The sequence below is a fragment of the Phodopus roborovskii genome, unplaced genomic scaffold (assembly GCF_943737965.1).
Source record: "Phodopus roborovskii unplaced genomic scaffold, PHOROB, whole genome shotgun sequence".
NCBI classification, from domain to species: domain Eukaryota; kingdom Metazoa; phylum Chordata; class Mammalia; order Rodentia; family Cricetidae; genus Phodopus; species Phodopus roborovskii.
This window is the reverse complement of record NW_026126578.1, coordinates 11,527,837-11,547,661: the sequence shown is the minus strand read 5'-3', so window position 1 is coordinate 11,547,661 and position 19,825 is coordinate 11,527,837. Positions and strand designations below refer to the sequence as shown.

The following is a 19,825-nucleotide window of genomic DNA, read 5'->3' as shown; positions in this document are numbered from 1 at the left end:
CCATGTGGCCCTTCAAAGGCCAAAGTGTGGTGGGAGGAGACTGGTCGCCAATGCCTGCTCCTGGGACGCTCCTTCACAGCCTGGGAAGTAAGGGGCACTAATGTTCTCCCTGCTATTACTCCTTAATATAAACAAAGATTTGCATTCAGAAATCTTCAGAGCAGGAAGGCACAGCCTATTGGGGAGTAGTCATATCCATTTCTGTAGGTGTTTAACCCTTAGCCCCTACAAAGAAGGGCCTGATAGAGACTGGAGTGGGTGGGGTTTTCTTTCTTTCCTTTTCTTTTTTCTTTCTTTCTTTCTTCTTTTCTTTTTTTTTTTTTCTTTTTTCTTTTTCTTTTCTTTCTTTCTTTCTTTTTTTTTTGTAAGTGGCCTTTTGTCTCTGGGCTCTAGACAAGCAGGTGTGTGTCTTAATTGCTGCACCAGGCATACTATTCTTGAAATGGTCCGTTTTCACTTGCTTTACTGGCTTGGATCCTGAGCAGGAGGCCCACAGTGTAATGCAAGGGACTCAAAGGTCCTGTGGTGAGCAGCTACCCAGGAAGAGGAGGCTGGAAAGGGCTGAACTGGGGGTGGGGGCAGCATTTGCCTTCAGGTCCCTTCCACAGCTCATCCTTTAGCTTTCCTGCACTGTCTCCATCTCCCACAGCTCATCCTTTGGCTTTCCTGCACTGTCTGCATCTCTCCTGGGCTCCCCTGGTCTGTGGCATCGCAGCTGACTCTCCTTTTCTTCTCTTTCTCTCCAGGGAGCTCTTCTTTGGAAGATGTTGGTTCCAGGGCACTGGGATGGGCTGAGGTTGACCATGCCCAGCCTGATGTCACTGTTCACAGCAGCTCTGCTCTCCAGCTGGGCCCAGCTACTGACTGATGCCAGCTCCTGGTGGTGAGTGAGAGGACTGAGGGCTAGCCTGTTCGGACCTTGAGGCTTCTTGGGTAATCAAGCTAAGAAGCAGGGCCCCATGGGAGTGGTCACACCTTTATCTGAGGAATACCAGGGGAAGACAGGAAGGGCTCATTTTCATTTTCTCCCTCAAGCTCCCAGAGGGGAGGGTTTCAGGAGAAGAATATAGGCTTTATTTGTGTGGTTCCCCCCCCCTTAGGTCTTGTCTAAAACCCTTCCTGAATGTCCCCCCCACCGTGAATTGTTACAAATAGCTTTTATTGTTATTTATCCAACAGCAAAAAAATATTGATAGCATAAATGAGACCCTGAAATCCACTCTTAGAAACACACACACACACACACACACACACACACACACACACACACACGGCTGAGGGACAGACTACTTGAGCTCAATAGTTCAAGGTCAACCTGTAGAATACAGCGAGACCCCCCCATCACAAAAAGTGTGTAAATATTTGTGTGTATGCATGTATGTCTATGTATTGTTTGGTGTTGCTATTTCTCTGTGTTTGGGGGTTTTTGCTGGTAGAAGCAGATGTAGTAAAATTCCTACTAGATCGGTCCGAAAGCCAGAGGAGGGCTTTATAGGAAGAGCCAAGGAGGCTTTTTTGTGTTTTTAAGGCCACTGCATTTGCCAAGTAGACATGGAAATGACAGTTTCTGCCCAACTCTTGCTCTTATTCAGCTGGCAAATCTTTAAGTCCCTCATCTAATTTAGCACTTCATTTGTGATAGGTGCCAGATGATGAGCTAAAGTAGTCCCCAAGCTGATCAGCAGAGGGCTGGGATACACTGAGAGAAAGACAATGACTAGGGTACATGCCCACATGTATGAAGTGGATTCCATCATAAAGGCCTAGGGGATGTGCATTGAAGGGGTGGGGCTGCTGTCCATCATGCACCCAGCACTTGGCTAACCTCATTTTACCTCTTTAATGACGTTAGTGCTCTCCTACAGATGGTTCACTTTTTCTGCTCCCCTGGAAGTGAATGACTGCCCTGCTCAGCCTGTACTGCCTACCCGCATCCTTGAAGACAGTTCAAATTTTTGTTGTGGGTTTTTTGAGACAGGGTCTCACTATATAGCTGTGTCTGTCCTGGAACTCACCATGTAGATCAGGCTGGTCTTGAACTCACAGAGATCTGCCTTATCTGCCTCCCATTTGCTGGGATTAAAGGTGTGCACCACCATACCCTACCATCTCTTTATAAAGGACCTAGCAGCCAACTGTCTGAGGCATATAGTATCTCACATAGCATTTATGTTCGTTCCTCAGTTTCCCTCAGTTCCTCAGTTATTTGAAGACTTGCACTCTGTGCTCAACTTCCCTTCTGATCCCATAGACCAGAGCCTTGTATGTTGAGAACATTGCGGAGAGGGGATTGCATGGATGGGCTAGAGCAGCAGGAAGGTACATTCACTGTGGGGGACCTTCTCCCTTTCTGGATTGCTATTGTAGGTCACTAGCTCTGAACCCGGTGCAGAGACCTGAGATGTTCATCATTGGTGCTCAGCCTGTGTGCAGCCAGCTTCCCGGGCTTTCCCCGGGCCAGAGGAAGCTATGTCAGTTGTATCAGGAACACATGTCCTACATCGGGGAGGGAGCCAAGACGGGCATCAGGGAGTGCCAGCACCAGTTCCGGCAGAGGCGGTGGAACTGCAGCGCTGTGGACAACACATCTGTCTTCGGCAGAGTCATGCAGATAGGTAAGAGGCCACATGAACGTGATGCACTCACTGATGGCATGAATGGATTCTTTCTGGGCTTGGAAGTGTGTTAGAAGGAAGAGGGAACCCTACGGGCTATTATAGCAATAACTGCATCATCCTGTGTCCCTCTAAGTCAGACTCACCCTGGGGCTGGCTGTGACTCACTCTGGGAGGGAACGGAGCATCTGAGTAAGGAGGGAGTGGATTAGAGACCTGCCCCGCATGGCTGCCTTTGTCTCAGGGGAGAAAAACCCCAAATTGCATTTTAACATCTAAGATTTTCACTTCTTCCACTTGAGCCCTTGAGCAGGAGGTGAAGACTTGGTGCCAGATTGGTAATAGCTGTCATTAACCAGGCCCAGCCCGGCTTTCTCCTTTGAAAGGGGGTATAAGTGAACCTGGTGGGAGAGGAAGGTGAGGGGAGAGCAACTCAGCATCCTTCCCCTCCCCTGTCCTATTGCCCAAACGGAGGTGTGATTTGAGTCTAATTGTCTTAAGTCCTTTTGAAATGTAATCCTTCCCTCCCTGGCAAGAACCTGAGAAACCAGGCCCTATTCTGCTGGGTCTCATCTCCAGGACCATAAAAGGAAGGTGTTGGTAGTCTTGTCTCTTCCTCTCCCTATCACTCTACCTTGTTCTGGAGTTAGCTGGTGCTGGGGCTTTTCCAAAATGGGGTTCCAGCAAGATGTTTCGGGGGAGGGGTAGAGATTTGAAAGTATTCTCTTAAGAAGAACCTCCTCCGACCCCCACATTTACTCCAGACATCTTCCCCAGGCTTCAAAGTGAAAACAAGGGAAGTCTCCTCTGAACTGTCTTTGCCTTTGGGATCAGCTCTGGCTACATAAAAGGGATGTGCCTGTGGTCCCTGAAAGCTGACTTGGCTTTCAGTGGGATTTACCTACTGATTCTTGAGGAGTCCTCTTGTCACTTAAGTCCCTCTTCTTGGCATAGTACTTGACCTGCAATTTTGGGTGTCTCGACCATGACACTAGTCCAGGTGGAGAGCGACATCCTTGTCCTGCAAACATGAGGACCAGATTTGATCTCTAGCATCCAATCCACATAAAAGACATGGGGACCCAAATTCAATCTCCAACGCTTGCATAGAAAGATGGGTACAGTGAAGCGTGTTTGTAATCTCAGTGCTGGAGAGACAGGGACAGGCAGACTCCTGAGGCTTGCTGGTGGCCAGCCTAGACAAATCTGGGAGCCCCAGGTCCTAATGAGAGATCTTGTCTGTAGAAAACAAGGTGTATGGCTCCTGACAAACAACAAACAAGGTTGTGAGGCAGTGTGATGGAGAGCTGCCCTGGGAGAATTTGGAGACAAAACTAACACCTTTTATTGTTCTGGAAATAAGTCAGGAGAATAGGGCCTGATTGGAATGTACATGTACCCACACACATTGCACACACCAGCACATGCACACAGGTCAGGAATAGACACTGGGAGTCTGATCTGATTGCGTAGTAGGGCGACCTGTACAGGACAGACAGAACTTACAATGGAAGCACATCTCATTTAACCTACTTCTGTTACAAGCAGGAGCACTTGGATCTGTCTGATTTTACCCACTTTGTTGTTTTCTTTGTTGTTGCTGTTTGAGACAGGATCTCTCTACATAGCCCTGGTTGGAACTCTATGTAGACCAGGCTGGGCTTGAACTCACAGAGATCTGTCTACCTCAGTCTCCCTAGTCCTGGGATTACAGGTGTGTGCCATCCACTTTTTTTTTTTTGTAGCCTCCCTCAAGGGTCTCCTTGCCTGAGAATCTGTCTTTCCTTCTGTGCCCCAGGGTAGCTCCTTCTAGGATCCTGGGAGGTGTCTGTCCCTAGGCTCCTCTTTTCTTGAAGCTATAGCAAAAATTATCACCAGAGGGCAGCAGAGCAGCTCAGAAGAGCAGCCTGGCTTCAAAAGCCTCTGCCTGGGAACCATGGGACCATGGGACCCTGATGGAGAGCTACACTCCTTTCCGGGAGCAAGCTCTCCCTAGTTGCTCTGTGGCCATGGCATGATAGCCTTGTACCCTTGAGATGGTTTGGTTTTACTTTCATTTGTGATTGTTTCACATCTAGGTTACCCTCCCATCCCCATCCCCAACCTACCCCAACATGCGCGCGCTACCCCAACACACACACACACACACACACACAGACACACGGTTTATCTGCTTATCTAACCTGCTTTGGGGAGTTCTCTTGCAAGAGATTTCTATGCAATACTCTTTCCCAAGACTCAAGTGCTGCCCCATGCAGTTAACACTGCATGCTCTCAGGATCTGGGCACACCCCTCCAGCAGAGGCTGCAGTGTGCTGGAGGACACTTTCAGATAGATCTCAGTCACCAGAAGTCAGTCTGTGGCACCTGGTGTATTACATTCAGGGAGGGGCACATGGGTTCAGAAGGCATTTGGAGAGGGCCGATTGGACTCTGAGAAGCATATTTGCCAAGGGAGGGTAAAAGAAATCAGACATATGTAGCTGGGAAAGGAACACATAAAAGGCATGTTTCTTGTTTTCAAACACTGGGGAGCTGTCAGATGGATAGAGGATTAGACAGCGCCACTCCAGCAGGCAGAAATTACAAGGAGGCGTATTTTGGTTTCATATGAGAAGGAACTTTCTAGTGATAGAATCAATTTAAAGAGAAAGGAAAAAAAGATGAATAAGTTGTGTTGAAAAGCCAGCTACTTTTCTGAGGAATGCTGGAAGCTAATGCTTGTGGAGACTGAAGAGGGACCCTATACTGGGGTGTCTAAGACTCTATCCTGCTCCAGGTGTTGTGTCAGGGGTTGAGAACGTTTCTGGAAGATTTCTAAGGAAGGCATGAGTTACTCAGAATAGGGCCCAGCTTGCTTTGTTAAGAGCACATAATGCTTTTCCAGAGGACCCACCCGAGTTCAGTTTCCAACACCTACATCAGACTGCTTATAACTGCCTATGACTCCAGCTCCCGGAGATTCAGCACCCTCTTCTGGTTTCCACAGGTACTTGACTCATGTGGACATTTCCTACAAAGACATACACATATACACAATTGTTTTTTGTTTTGTTTTGTTTTTTCAAGGCAAGGTTTCTCTGTATTGCTTTGGAGCCTGTCCTGGAACTCGCTCTGTAGACCAGGCTGACATCACAGAGATCAACCTGCCTCTGCCTCCAGGGTGCTGCGATTAAAGGCATGTGCCACCAAAGCCCGGCCCCATCACAATTTTTAATAAAACAATTTTGTTTTTAAAGAGCTTCTTGGATAACCTTACTATCCCAGCATTCACTGCTGCAGTCATCACAAGTATCAGTCACACTATTTGTGTGGAGGTTTCAGGGGGTGTTCCTGTTCATAAGTGACAAGAGCTGTTCATTGTTACTTGTGATTCGCTCAGTGTGGTCTGATTTCTGACTTACTGTGTGGTGCCAAGATAATCAAGAAGTAGGGACCACTCCAGACCTTTCCTCTAAGATTCACTTTATTGTTTGTTTATAAGAATGTACGTGTGCCTAGGTATGTGTACACAGAAGCCAGAGGAGGGCATGGGATCCTCTGGATCTGGGGGGTCACAGTGGCCATGAGCCACCCGACGTGGGTGCTGGGAACCAAACTCCAGCCTTCTGCCAGAGCAGCAGATATTCTTGAGTGGAGCCATCTCCCCAGCCTCCGCACCTTTTAACTGACTGCAGGCTTCACCCTCTGGGACAGGACTGTGCGTCTCCTCCCCATTATGGAGAATCGAGAGAGTCACAAAAGGAGAACAAGAAAGTCCAGGAGGGATCTGTGGCCTGATGAGAGCCACTTCTCTCAGTATCTGATCCCACACAAGTGTCATTTGCTCTTAAAATAGCCTTAAGGGGATGGCATGTGCAATTCACCATTTAAAAGTGCAGTTTAGTGGTCTTCAGCGTATTTACTAGATGTGAAATTGTAACCATTAATTCCAGATTATTTGTATCAACCCTTAACTGTTACTGTCTAAACCCGAGCCCTAGGCTACAGGTAACCTCTGTGGATTTTTTCCCATTCTGGGCATCCCTATAAATAGGATCAGACAATACATGGCCTCTTCACTTGATGCAATTATTTAAAGGTTTATCCATGTCATGGCATATGTCGGTACTTGATTCCTGTTAACATTTCACTGGATGGCTAGTAGCACATTGTTTCTCCATCCATTGATAGATAATTGGCTTCTTCCGTTCTTCCTTCCTTTCTTTTTTTTATGTGGCTATTATGAATCATGCTGCAATGAGCATCCATGAGGATGCATATCTTTGTTTCCATTGGGCATATTTTTAGGAATGGAATTGCCTGGTCATCTGGGAACTCTGCTAACCCTTTCTGTTGCTGCCAGGCTGGTTTCCATCTGCACCCAATAACATTTCCATTCCCAGTGCAACTGAGCATGCACCATGGGAGGCTGCTAACACTCCCATCCACAGTGCAATGGCATGCAGCAGAGCATGCACCATGGGAGGCTGTTTGTTTGTTTGTCTCCTATGTAGCTCTGGCTGTCCTGAAACTCACTCTGTAGACCTCGAACTCACAGAGATCCATCTGCTTTTGCTTCCTAAGTGCTGGGGTTAAAGGCACCACCGGCACCATGGGAGTTTAAAGTAGATTGCTGTAGCCATAAAGAGGAGCATAGTTGGGATTCTCTATAGAAAATGACCAGGGACTGAAACTTCAAGTATGGCTCCCCAGTGCTCTTGAATTGAGAGGCATCATGAGTCTCAAGGTAAAGAGAGGGAAAAGGTAGGACTGTTGTCTAGTTCACTTTCTATTCTTGGCCTTTGCTAGGGTCCCACTAGACAGTGGCAGCCATGAAGAAGACAGACACACAGGTGTGTAACTTACGGGTGGGAGAGAGATGGTGTTGAAGGAACAGTTATTTTTGCATGGGTGAGAGCTTGTTCTACTAATCTCACAATTTATTCTTTAATCTCATCCTGTTAGTCCCAATGGTCCTTAAGTTGCAGGAAGCTCATTCTCCCGCTACCTACAGCTCCTCCCAGGAGTGACTGTGGGGTCCTACAAAGTACAATTGGCTTGGGTGTTGACCGGGCATGGCGAGTGTCAGAGAGTAGAGCTGGGGCCAAGAGGCAGAAGTCAAAATGGGCCCAGGTCAGCCCATTGAAAGAGTGTCTGTGGAGAGGGCAGGCATCCCCTGGAGCACTAGTTCCCACAGCCAAGGGAGAGAAGGAGAGGCCATCCGCAGAGGAGAGTAGCATGCTTACCATCTGTTGTCCCCTGCTGCAGGTAGCCGGGAGACTGCTTTCACCTATGCAGTGAGTGCTGCCGGGGTGGTGAATGCCATCAGCCGCGCTTGCCGAGAGGGTGAACTGTCCACCTGTGGCTGCAGTCGGACTGCAAGGCCCAAGGACCTGCCACGAGACTGGCTGTGGGGTGGCTGTGGGGACAATGTGGAGTATGGCTACCGATTTGCCAAAGAGTTTGTAGATGCCCGCGAGCGTGAGAAGAACTTCGCCAAGGGATCAGAGGAGCAGGGCCGAGCCCTCATGAACCTACAGAACAACGAGGCTGGCCGCCGGGTAAGCCATCTTGTCCTGACCGCTGCCAAGGAGCTACGGGTGTAGACCTACATCCTTGTCACTGAGCATCACTTCTAGTGTGATTGTCTTTCTTTTTAGGGGTGCTGGGGACTGATTTTTTGTTTGTTAGTTGGTGATGGTTTGTTTTGGGATAGGATCTCACTCTGTAGCTCTGGCTGGACTGGAATGCACAATGTAGACCAGGCTGGCCTCAAACTCAAGTGATCCACCTACCTCTGCTTCCTGAGTGCTGGGTTTTTGTTTTGTTGTTGGTTGGTTGGTTGGTTGGTTCTTCAAGACAGTGTTTATAAGGGTAGTTCTGGCTGTCTTGGAACTTGCTCTGTAGATCAGGCTGGCCTTGAACTTAGAGATCCACCTGCCTCTGTCTTCCAAGTGCTGGGATTAAAGGCATAGGCCATCACTGACAGACTTGTATTTATTTTTTTTAAAACAAGGTCTTATTTGTTGCCCAGGCTGATCTTAAACTCCTGGGCTCAAGACATCCTTCTGCCTCAGCCTATCAGGAGCTGGGACTACAGGTGCCCATCATAGCACCTGGTTCCTGAGTGTTATTTTTCTCACTTTATCACATCGGTCCCTCCAGGACTAAGGTGAAGTGTTTGTTCTTGGCCAACTCTCCTCGTGACGATTGGTTGCTCAGGCCATGAAACCTAGCCTGGGATTTGTGGTTTGTTAACAGCATCAGATGAGCCTGGGGCTGACTCTGAAGAGCTGCTATGAGCAGATACAGAGCCACAGCCCATAGACTCAGGGGTAATGGAGGATGCGTACTCTGCACGGAGAGGCTGAGGTGGGAATGAGGAAATGCAACTGTCTTCTAAGCCTCGGGTTTAGTAGAAGATACACACGGGTGACATGTCACAGCCGCACATGCCTGGTTGTTGTGTCCCCCACTGTCCCCACGACCTCTGGGGGCAGCACCATGGCAGCAGAGAGCTCTGCTCCTTTACGCCTCACAGCTTCCCGAAATGACGCCTCTGAGAACAGCTGCCCCACTGTGCACTGTGGCCCATTCTTAAACTCTTGGGTGCTCACTTCCTATCCTCTTTCAAAACTGGACATCTAGAATCTCAGGTGCAAAGGAGGCTGAGGCAGGAGGATAGCTTGAGCCTAGTTGAGGGCCAGGCTGGGTGAGACCCTACCTCAAAGACAAAATAAAATAGATCTGGGCTTAAAGGCCACCCAGACCTTAAAGTCTTTCCCACTCCCTACAGGCCTCCTGCACCGGTGCCTGAGTGGAGCGTCTCATGCTTTTCTTGAGGTATTTCTCACCCTCCTTTTCTCTGGTGAAGGTCAGCTGTGCTGGCCGTGATTCTTTGTGACACCCTTACTGGGCTGTGCATGGTTACGAGAGCAGTTTCTGTGTTGCCTCCTAAGGGATAAGTAAGATCCTGCTTCGCAGAAGGAAGCAAAGGGGCTGGGTGTCAGCCCTGCTTTGAGCTCATGTCTGGCACTGTGACAGTGCCAGGAGCCAGGCAGCATGCTGATCTGTGAACTGTACTGAAGGTAGAGGGGAGGCATGGCCTCCCTTCCCGTCTCAGTGTGAGCCTCCTGCTGGCTCCTCATTCTTTTGCCCCTCATCATTTGTTTGTGCTGGCCCCTTCTCTGCTGCTTCCTCTGTCTGTCTGGCCCCCTGATGACCTCTTTTCCTGCTTTCCTCTGTCTGGTTCCCAGGCTTTAGCTCCTTCCCCAACACTGCAAACCTCTTCCTCAGCCCTTTGTCTCCCCCTCTGCCACAAGCTGCTCCAGGGTAGAGATGTTTGTCTCTATTTTTTTTTTTTTTTTTTTGTCACTGTCCAAGTAACTCCAGCTGTCAATTGCCAGCTGGTTCAACAGTATTATGTTAGCTCGCATCTCCTCACACGCACGCACAGGAAGTTCTCCAAGGAGCATTGTACAATGGAAGGGTTGAAAAGCACCCAGACTAGTACTTTCAGACCAGAATGAGCAAGAACAGCAACAGATGATCTGCTGTCTGCCATCTTGCCCAACAGCAGAAGGCCCATGTGCTTTGGCAGAAGCTTCTCTGGGAAGAAGCAACTCTGGCAGCTTCCTCTGGACACAGAGGCAAGAGCAGCAAGCTGGTACTGCTCAACTGCACAAGGATGGCTATGCAGATAAAAATGCCTGGGGGGGGGCAATGGCGGCACAGGGCTTTAATCCCAGCACTCAAAAGCAGAGGCTGGCCAATCTCTGTGAATTCCAGACCAGCAAGCCTGGAGCTGACTATGTAGCCCAGGCTGGCCTCGAGCCCACAGTACTCATCTTGCCCCTGCCTGTTTTTAAAAAATATATTTATTTATGATATACATAGTATTTTTTCCTGTATGTATACCTGCATGCTAGGAGAGGACACCAGATCTCATTATAGATGGTTGTGAGCTACCATGTGGGTGCTGGGAATTGAATTTAGGACCTCTGGAAAAGCAGTCAGTGCTCTTAACCTCTGAGCCATCTCTCCAGCCCCCTGCCTCTGCCTTTTGAGTGCTAGGATTACAGGCATTAGCCAAGCCCAGCTCTTTAAAAAACTGGGGAGGAGGTGTTAAGAATGACACAGGGTCTCTCTATGTAGCTCAGGCTAGCCACAAACTCATGGCAGCCCCCCTCCCTGAGCCTCCCAGAGTGCTGGGATTCCAGGTGTGACTACAACACTCTAACTGGGACTGAAAGGTTCTTTTTAAAAAAAAGCATTTTGTCACCTTCTGTGGCTCTGGGCATCAAACTGAGTGCTTTACTTGTACTAGGCAAATGGTCTAACCTGAGCTACATCCCCAGCCTCACTCTGTACTAGTTTAGTAAGCAGGACGGGCTTTAAAATTCCCTTGTCTTTCTTCACAGAAGTATCAGTAATAAAATATGTAAAACAAAGAACAAATATTCCAATGTCTGTTAGTGTCTTCATCTAGGGCAAGGATGGGTAGATTTTAAATAGTGAAGGGAAACGGCATTCTTCCTAAATCTTGTGTGGGGATCCTGTCCATATCTGTGAGCGGGTTCCTCCTTCCTGTCTTCCAGTATTTATTCCCATTAGAGTCATTTATCCTCCTCTCTGGTGGCTCAGCAGCTACCCCCTACACAGCCATAGACCCTAATGCTTCCCTTTCCATCTCACCAGATGCTGCTCTCTCCCTAAGCCAAGGACCACTTCTGCAGCGAGGCAGGCTAGAACCCAAGCCTGTGATTTAGGCCAGGGGGTGACTGCAGAGCTTGTCTGTGAAGGCCCTGATGGGAGGGGAGGTGGTGGTGGGGGATTGTCCTTGGTAGCTGTCAGGCCAAGGGTGGTGCCTTTAACCTTGGAGGAAGAACTCCCTCCCCTCCTGTTCTAAGCCAACATGGGCCACCAGGTTGGAATTCCTTCTGCATGGGCCTGATGGCTTCCCAAGACTCCAGAGATTCAGTGTCTCTGATGCAAAGTCATGGGAATAATTCCGTCTTAGGAAGACAACCTTCCAAATAGTCCCGGAGCTGCAAATGGCACATGTGGTAGTCTCTGCTCAGTGTTGAATAAAGACACAATCCGGGAGCTCTTGAAAAGAAGTCTAAGGGAAACCCTGGAGAAATGAGTCCCGACTCTGTTGGGGACAACTGCTGTGGCCAGGAAACCGTCTGAGGCAGAGATGCATTCTTATCCTGCCTCCTGCGCCATGGGCCAGCTGCCAAGGCTGCGACAGCAGTGTTCTTCGTTGAAGAATCCTTAGTGAGCAGGCTCTCCTCTCCTCTCCTCTCCTCTCCTCTCCTCTCCTCTGCTCTGCTCTGTTCCACTCCTCTCTGCTTTATAATTTTGAGTTTTGAAATAGCCAAGTTCAAATCCACTCCGTAAAGTTTAGATTGAGTGACTTTCAGTTTGTGCTCGCCTTTAATCCCAGCACTGGGGAGGCAGAGGCAGGCGGATGTCTGTGAGTTTGAGGCCAGCCTGGTCTACAGAGCTAGTTCCAGGACAGGCTCCAAAGCAATACAGAGAAACCCTGTCTCAAAAAAAAAAAAAAACAAACAAACGAAAAAAGTCAATTTGTTCTGGAACAAATGCTCATGTGGGTAGGCTCACTACCCTGTTCTGGTGGCAGAGGTTTGCCCTTACCTCAAACTCTGGGCCTCTCCCAGCTGAGTGTGAAGGATGTCAGCTGAGTGTGAGGGGTGGGGTGGGGGTCCTGGTGACAGATATGATGGCTTCTAGGAAGCGCCTCAGGAACCATGCAGTCAGGGAGGAACTTGGGAGGATCTGGGAGGACTTTGGGCTAACCAGGCCATGACAGCATGTGAAACAACTGAATCCTTTCTTTCCTGACTTGTGCTCCATATTGTGTAAAAACTAAACATATCTTCTTGGATTTTATCTGTTTGAAAATGGGATCAACATAGAAAGTTTGAGCCAGGACCAATGGCTCACATCTGTAGTTCCAGTTGCTAGGGAGACTGGAAAGATCACTGTGTCCCCACGTTTGAGAACAGCCTGAACAACATAACAAGATTCCGTTTAAAGAAAATGAAGGGTAGGGTGGGAAGTGGCTGGGATGTAGCTCAGTTGGAGTTGGTGGAATGTTTGTCTACCAAGCATAAGACCCTGGGGTTGCCGGTCGTGGTGGTACACGCCGGTAGGATTTGCTGAAGGAGGCAGAGGCAGGAGGATCACGAGTTCGAGGCCAGCCTGGGCTACACATTTTTAAAGGGGGCTGGAGAGATGGGTCAGAGGTTAAGAGCACTGCTCTTCCAGAGGTCCTGAGTTCAATTCCCAGCAACCACATGGTGATTCACAACCATCTATAATGAGATCTGGTGCCCTCTTCTGGCAATCAAGCAGAACACTGTATACATAATAAATAAATCTTTAAAAAAAAAAAAAAAAGACCCTGGGGTTGATCCCTGTGCAATATAAACTATTATGGTGACATATGCCTACAATCTCAACACTTCCAAGTGCTTGCAAGTGCAAGGGATCAGAAGTTCAAGGTCATCTTCGGCTGTGGAGCAAGTTTGAGGCCAGCCTCATTTACATGAGATTCTGTCCCAATGTAAATAATTTTTTTAAGTTGTAAGAGCTGGGGAGATGGTTCAATGGGGAGAAGCAATTGCTACCCAAGTCTAGTAAGCCCATTAGGGTCTCCCGAGCCCATGTAAAAGCTCCATGCAGGGATGCATGTCTGTAACCCCAGCTCTCCTGCAGCAATGTGGGAGGCAGAGAATCACCTGGCAGTGTGTGGGCCAGCTAGCCTGGAGTCTGTGGTGAAGCAGAGGAAATGAGAGGGACCAGCAAGGAGGTAAAGGCACCTGCTGAGTGTGAGCCCTGGAACCCATGTGAAGGTGGGAAGACTCCAGAATTATTCCTCTGACCTCCACGTGCAGAGTAATAATACTATGAGCGACTAAGACAAGGAAGATCCTGTCTCATAATGAGGTAGAAGGCAAGAACTGACTACCCAGAAGTCCTCGGGTGACTATGTGAGCAGTGAGGTACATGTGCACCCACTGTCTCTGTCTCTCTGTCTCTCTCCCACACACACAAATTAAAAAAAAAATTATGTTTGAAGATGATTTGGAGCACTGTAGGAGTTGTAAACTCCAGAGATCAAACTCAGGCTTGGCAGCAAGTTTCTTATCCTGCTAAATTCACTGCCCACCCACCCCCTTCTTAACACTGTCTGTGAAGGATTCTCCTTCTCACTCATCTTTCTTCCCCCACCCCCCAGGCTGTGTATAAGATGGCTGATGTCGCCTGCAAATGTCACGGAGTCTCAGGGTCCTGCAGCCTCAAGACCTGCTGGCTCCAGCTGGCTGAGTTCCGCAAGGTGGGGGACCGCTTGAAGGAGAAGTACGACAGTGCTGCGGCCATGCGCATCACCCGCCAGGGCAAGCTGGAGCTGGCTAACAGCCGCTTCAACCAGCCCACGCCAGAGGACCTGGTCTACGTGGACCCCAGCCCTGACTACTGCCTGCGCAACGAGACCACGGGCTCACTGGGCACCCAGGGCCGCCTCTGCAACAAGACCTCAGAGGGCATGGATGGCTGTGAGCTCATGTGCTGTGGCCGCGGCTATGACCGCTTCAAGAGCGTGCAGGTGGAACGTTGCCACTGCAGGTTTCACTGGTGCTGCTTTGTCAGGTGCAAAAAATGCACCGAGATTGTGGACCAGTATGTCTGTAAATGACAGCACCCATGCCGCCAGCCCACTCCTCTCTGCCTCCCAAAAGTCTATATTATATAAATCTATCTAAATATATTTTATATTTGTACAAATGAATGGACAGATGATAAATAAGCAAGAGAAGAAAATGGAGAGGAAGAACTTAAGAGATTCTGGCCCTCTGTGAGGACTGGGCTTTGCTGGTAATCTACAGCCATGGGGAGAGAAATGGGCTTTTCCATGCTCTCTGGCCAGGACTCTCAGGACCCAGGAGCCTGAGAGTGTCGCGCGCCATCGCCTCCAGGAAAGAGGCAGGGATTAGATGAAGGAGATGGGTTTGTTTCACATCTGCAGTCTATGACCCTGGCCAGGAGACCCAGAGACCCTGTGGGAGGTGGAGACCTGACGACCCCAGTTGCGGCCCAGGTCCTCCCCTGAATGGAGGTAGCTTCAGGAAAGGTCCCAGTACTTGCTTTTTTTCTCATCCCAGTGCTCAATTGCAGGGAAGGAAGGCTCCTTCCTCAGTACTGCGGAGAGGCCTCAGGTCACTCTTGACAGGTGACCGTAAGGGACCTGCGCCTCTCTGGATTCTGGATCTGTGTTCTGATGAGACTGTCACCAGCCCCTGCTGCAAGCTCCTGGGTCAAGAGAAAGATGGTCACTTAACTTGCTACACCAAGGAAGCAAACCTGGCCTCTGGCTGGGGACAAAGGGCTTGTGCACTGCCATCTTGCACAGGGCAGGAAACTGTTGCTGCTTCTGTGGCTCCCTCTGGCAGGGAGGCCTCATGCTGGCAGGTCATCTCTGCCCAGATGTACAGGGTCCCTCCGACATTAAATATCTTTTACCAAGGTTTCTCTCCCTCTCCTTATTTGGGCATACAATGAACTCTCATGATTCTCATTTGATAGTTTACTTTATTTTTGGTGCTAAGGATGAAACTCAGGGCATCCTGATGTCATGGAGTTTGTGACCCCTGGGTAAAGACCATAGGCTCAATCCAATTATAATTTAAGATTTATGTAATAGCTTCTAGCAGGACTAAAAATCCCTGAGCCAAATTTGAGATTGCTGTGAGAAGGGATACAAGGAAAGGATTTTTAAAGGAGAAAACCACAAGAAGACTTTCAATATCTGTTCACACAAACAAAAGCTGGTCTGTTCTGCCAGGTTAGGTGACCCCCAAACAATCTTTGGGTATCTGCATAAGCAAGTTATAGAAGCAAAAGAAGGCATTTAGTCATTTCGTAATAAGCAGAGAGTCTCAACTGTACATTTTTGGGTGGGGATCACTGAGTCAAAGTTACTGGGAACTTACCTTCCAGGAACTCAAGTCAGAGACAAATGGCTGGTGGGTACCAAGATGGATAGCCCCCATCTTGAGTAACCCTTTTTGTAGCTCTCTGATTTTAACAGGTATCTGTAATACTGAAGGATCCTGGAGGTCAGCATGCACTTTGGTAGGCTAACAGGCACCATAGATAGGAATTTGTCATTTTTGACAGTGATAGGAAAATGGCCCCTTTCTATCCTCTTGTTAATGGTAAGGGGCAACATAGTCTCTTCTGTAACTGCTTCTCAGCTGACATAGGACATTGTTGTCAGAGCCCAGGAAGGCTGGAAAGTCAGTCAAAGACCAGGAAGGGACAAGTTACATCTGGTTTGCTGTTCAGGTTCTGTGGACCACCTGGGGCTAGTGAAGGGCAGGTGGCTTTGGAGCAGTCTAAAATGCTAGTCTGGAGCTGGGGCTCAAGCTGGTAGGACATTTTTGTCAGAAGCATCTGGTTGACGTTAGCTTTCAGCTGGTCTAGGCCTTGCTAGCTTCAAAGGACCCACCTGAGGCTGGTGTATCTGTAACAGTTTGTAGCCTTTAGTTGATTGGAAATATGCTGGGACAAATATAGACCAGAAACAGAAGGCAAAGTTAAGGAGCTCAGGGGAAATCTTAACTCCATTGATTAATGTATAAACTCTGAACTTTTGAAGTCTTAATATAATAATAGCATAGCAAGAGGGAAAGAAATCGGAATCATTATAAATTGTTTCTATATATCTTGAATCATTCCCCTAGACCTTTGTAACTTACATTTACACACCTTAAATCACTTTCTTGGACCCTCACAGCTTACTTGTACTTTCATATGCTCAGACCTTTACACACCTTAAATTACTTCTTTAGACCCTCATGACTTACTTAAGCTTTTCTATCCTTAGACCTTTACAGCTACCATCCTAAATCTTTTCCTAGACCTTTATAAACTCCATTTTTTTCCTAATTATTTACAATGATACATGGGTGATTGATTACTGAGAACAGCCATTGCTACGGCGAGCCATAAGTATCATCAGAGATCCAAGAAAGGTAGAGTTGAGCAGGAAGTATAATCCAAACGGCTTCTGTATCAATTAAACTGACAGAGACTTCCTACGTGGTTCCCTAGGCTCCTTCATGGTGGCCTTTGGGACAGAGGGCCTTGGTCTTCAGCAGTCACACGGGACAGCATGAAGTCTTTCATTTCCACACAGGGCATCTTTTGCCTTCAGCTGCCAGACGCAGAAGAGCTGAGCTTTTGTGGGTAAAGGGCTTGAGAGACTGGCCTGCTTGGGGAAGCCAAGAGGGAGAGTCAGTTCTGCAGTGTCCTGCTAGTCCACAGTTTGGGTAGGGTCCAGCACCTTGTGTCAGTTCTTTGCCAGTGATTAGCATTACTATAATTAAGATGGAGTCATTTGTGCCCCCTTTGTCTTATTTGGAGGAGACCTTAGGGTTGCTTCTAGGAGCTGGCAGCTCACAGTTTTGTCTATCATGGGATGTCTTGAAACTCGATTTGTAGACCAAGCTGGCCTCAAACTCAGAGATCTGCCTGCCTCTGCTTCTCAGGTGCTGGGATTAAAGGTGTGTGCCTCCATACCCAACCACATTTTTTTTTTTTTACTTTCTTTTTATTTATTCAATGTGTCTTTCACATCATGTACCTTGATCTCATTCATATCCTGGTCCCTTCACATCTGCCTTCTGCTCCTGAACCTCCACCCAAATAAAACAAAATTTAAGACAAAAAAAGGGGTGGGGGAGGTATTTTAAATCTCATCATGGACGATGCAGTGTGGCACAGTGGGTCACATGCTAAAGCCTTTTGTCCACATGTCTTTACTTGCAAGTGTTCATTACAAAGAGTCATTGGTCTGGTTCAAGGCCTCTGGTTTCTGACACACACCATCGATGCTGGACCCTCACTGAGATCGTGGGTATCCTGGCATTGCCTTGTGTCATGGAGATCCTGCAACTTTGGATCTGTGCCCATGGCCCCTTCAAATGCTCCAGCAAATCATAGATGGGGTGGGCCAACTCATAACCCTGGTTCTGGGCCTGGGCAGCTATAATGCTCCTGCTTTCATGCCCTCAGGGTTGGCCCTCCCACACCTACACCATCAGGACCAGGCAAGGTGAGGTGCAGGGGCCACTCTCCCCAGTGCCGCAGCTGGTGAGGGGCAGGGACAGCCCTCTTGCCCGTCATGACCTGAGGGCCAGCTCCTCTACCTGTCTCAGGCATCGATGAGGGGCATCTTTCTTCCACCCAAGCCACCACATGTCAGATGAGCAATGGGGACAGCTCTCCCTTGCTCACAACCTTGGAGCTGGGTCACCCACACCTCCACCAACAGGGCCAGCTCTGCTGTGCTGCCTGGGTGAGGAGCAGGGCCCAGTTTCCTGCGTGCTGCAGGTGACAAGTTGGAGGGTCATCTGGCTCATCTGATGCAGTCAGTGAGGGACAGGGGAGTTAAGGGGGGAACTCTCCCCCACCCCCACTGCAGCATGACAGACAAGTAGTGGGAACAGCTGCCCTTATATGAACCCTTGTTTGATTACAAGATTTAAGTAACATGAGACATAACAGTAACAAATAAACTTACCATTTGTTGTAAGAAATCTTTCCTAAGGGGGTGTTAAACAATATCTGGAGCCTTTACCCAGTATATATACCAGCTTTCTCATTGTTGCGTAGGTGGACTCCCTCCTTATTCTTAGTTTTTAGATTTTTTACCATAGTCTCTCCAGAAAACTTTGAGGCCTCATACAATGATGGCCTAATTGTGTAGGACCAGCTTGGGAGGAGTGACTGGATGCTCAACTGAAGGTCCAGTGACTTTGCCTGTCTCCTTTTTTTTTTTTTTGAAGGAATATTAGCTTTGACTCCAAGTCTGATCATCTTAAGCAAGCATATCTGAAGTTATTACTAAGAGATTCTAGACAGAGAGTTTTATTTTACTTGATAACTAGATCGTGTGTGTCTGCAGATGGAGGCAGACAACCTGAAAATCTTAGTGAGTATATTTTCTTATAAAGTCATTCAATTACAGAATAATATAAGTATCTGTAACCTGGAGGTCATTAAACAGAAAACTATAGAAACAACATATTCACAGGGACTCAGAGAATGTTGGCATCAGGTTGTTTTTGTTTTCTTACAGATTTTTGCTTTCTAGATTTTTTTTTAAACCACATCCAATAAGCTTACAAATCTTAAAACACAGAAAGTTTATATTTTAGCTATTTTAAAGCACATAGTATCTTTTCTTGGGCTGTGTTTTGTTTCTCTTTGTTCTAGAGTGAAATGGCTTTCTGGCCTAGAACTGAGATTTTGGAGGAAATTTGAACAATCATGCTTGGATAGGAGGGAGGAGGCTATACCCCAACTCCAGGGCCAGGTTTTTTAAATAACATTATCCCTACCCAAACAGCACCCAAGTCCTTGCAAAACTGAATCCAGTAATCAAAGGAAGAGACCAGAGAAAGCAGAGTACAGAGAAGGCTTAGAGACAAGAAGTTCTGGGTATGGACTAGGTATGGATTGCAATAGGAATAGGCAGTGAGCCAGGGAATTTATGGGGCCTGGGAAGGCTATGCATTGGGAGCACCTGCGTCCCCAGCCCAGCACAGATACAAGGAGCGATGACAGCCAGAGCTCCATAGTCAGAGACTAGATCCAGCTGGGAGACAGAATAAGTAGGAGAAAAAAAAAAAAAAAAAAAAAAAAAAAAAAAAAAGACGCCTTCCAGAAGCAAGGGGGAACGATTGCTAACAGGTGGGCATAGAAAAGAACCTGCTGTGCCTGTGGGACTTAACAGCAGGCTCCAGCAAGCTAATAAAGGCGGACAGAGACAGACAAGCTAGATGGAGCAAACTCCAAGGAGGAGCTAACATAGAGGTGGCCAAGAGCAGTCTGCTTCTTGGAAATCCTGAAAGTGTTGCAGCGTGCAGACCAGAGGCGATCTGTTTATGTGCAGTTCAATTCCCATCTCTGTAACAAAGCTTAAAATCACAAATCCAATGGGCAACAAAGGACAATGGAAAAGGTCAGTAAACAACAGCCAGAGAAGATCAGGTGAGCTGAGACATGTGGTGGCTACCTTCTTCACTCATACACCAAAATCAGAAGGACAGTAGAGCATCCCCTCTGCCCCAGAGCCTGGTTTACAATCTCATCAGACCTTGCTTTTGTCTCTCCAAATGTCCAGACTCAGAACA

General features: G+C 48.0%; 1 protein-coding gene across 2 annotated transcripts in view; it reads left to right on the top strand.

The window, feature by feature from the left end:
- Wnt5b (Wnt family member 5B) overlaps positions 1-14,597 on the top strand; it is a 103,812-nt gene extending 89,215 nt beyond the window's left edge. For both annotated transcript variants that reach the window (XM_051203815.1, XM_051203814.1), the window contains exons 2-5: positions 747-883; positions 2,368-2,615; positions 7,866-8,158; positions 13,864-14,597. In XM_051203815.1, the coding sequence (XP_051059772.1) occupies positions 765-883; positions 2,368-2,615; positions 7,866-8,158; positions 13,864-14,322 (1,119 nt within the window). In that variant the 5' untranslated portion in view covers positions 747-764 and the 3' untranslated portion in view covers positions 14,323-14,597. The remainder of the gene's footprint in view (positions 1-746; positions 884-2,367; positions 2,616-7,865; positions 8,159-13,863) is intronic.
- The last annotated feature ends 5,228 nt before the right edge of the window (positions 14,598-19,825 follow it).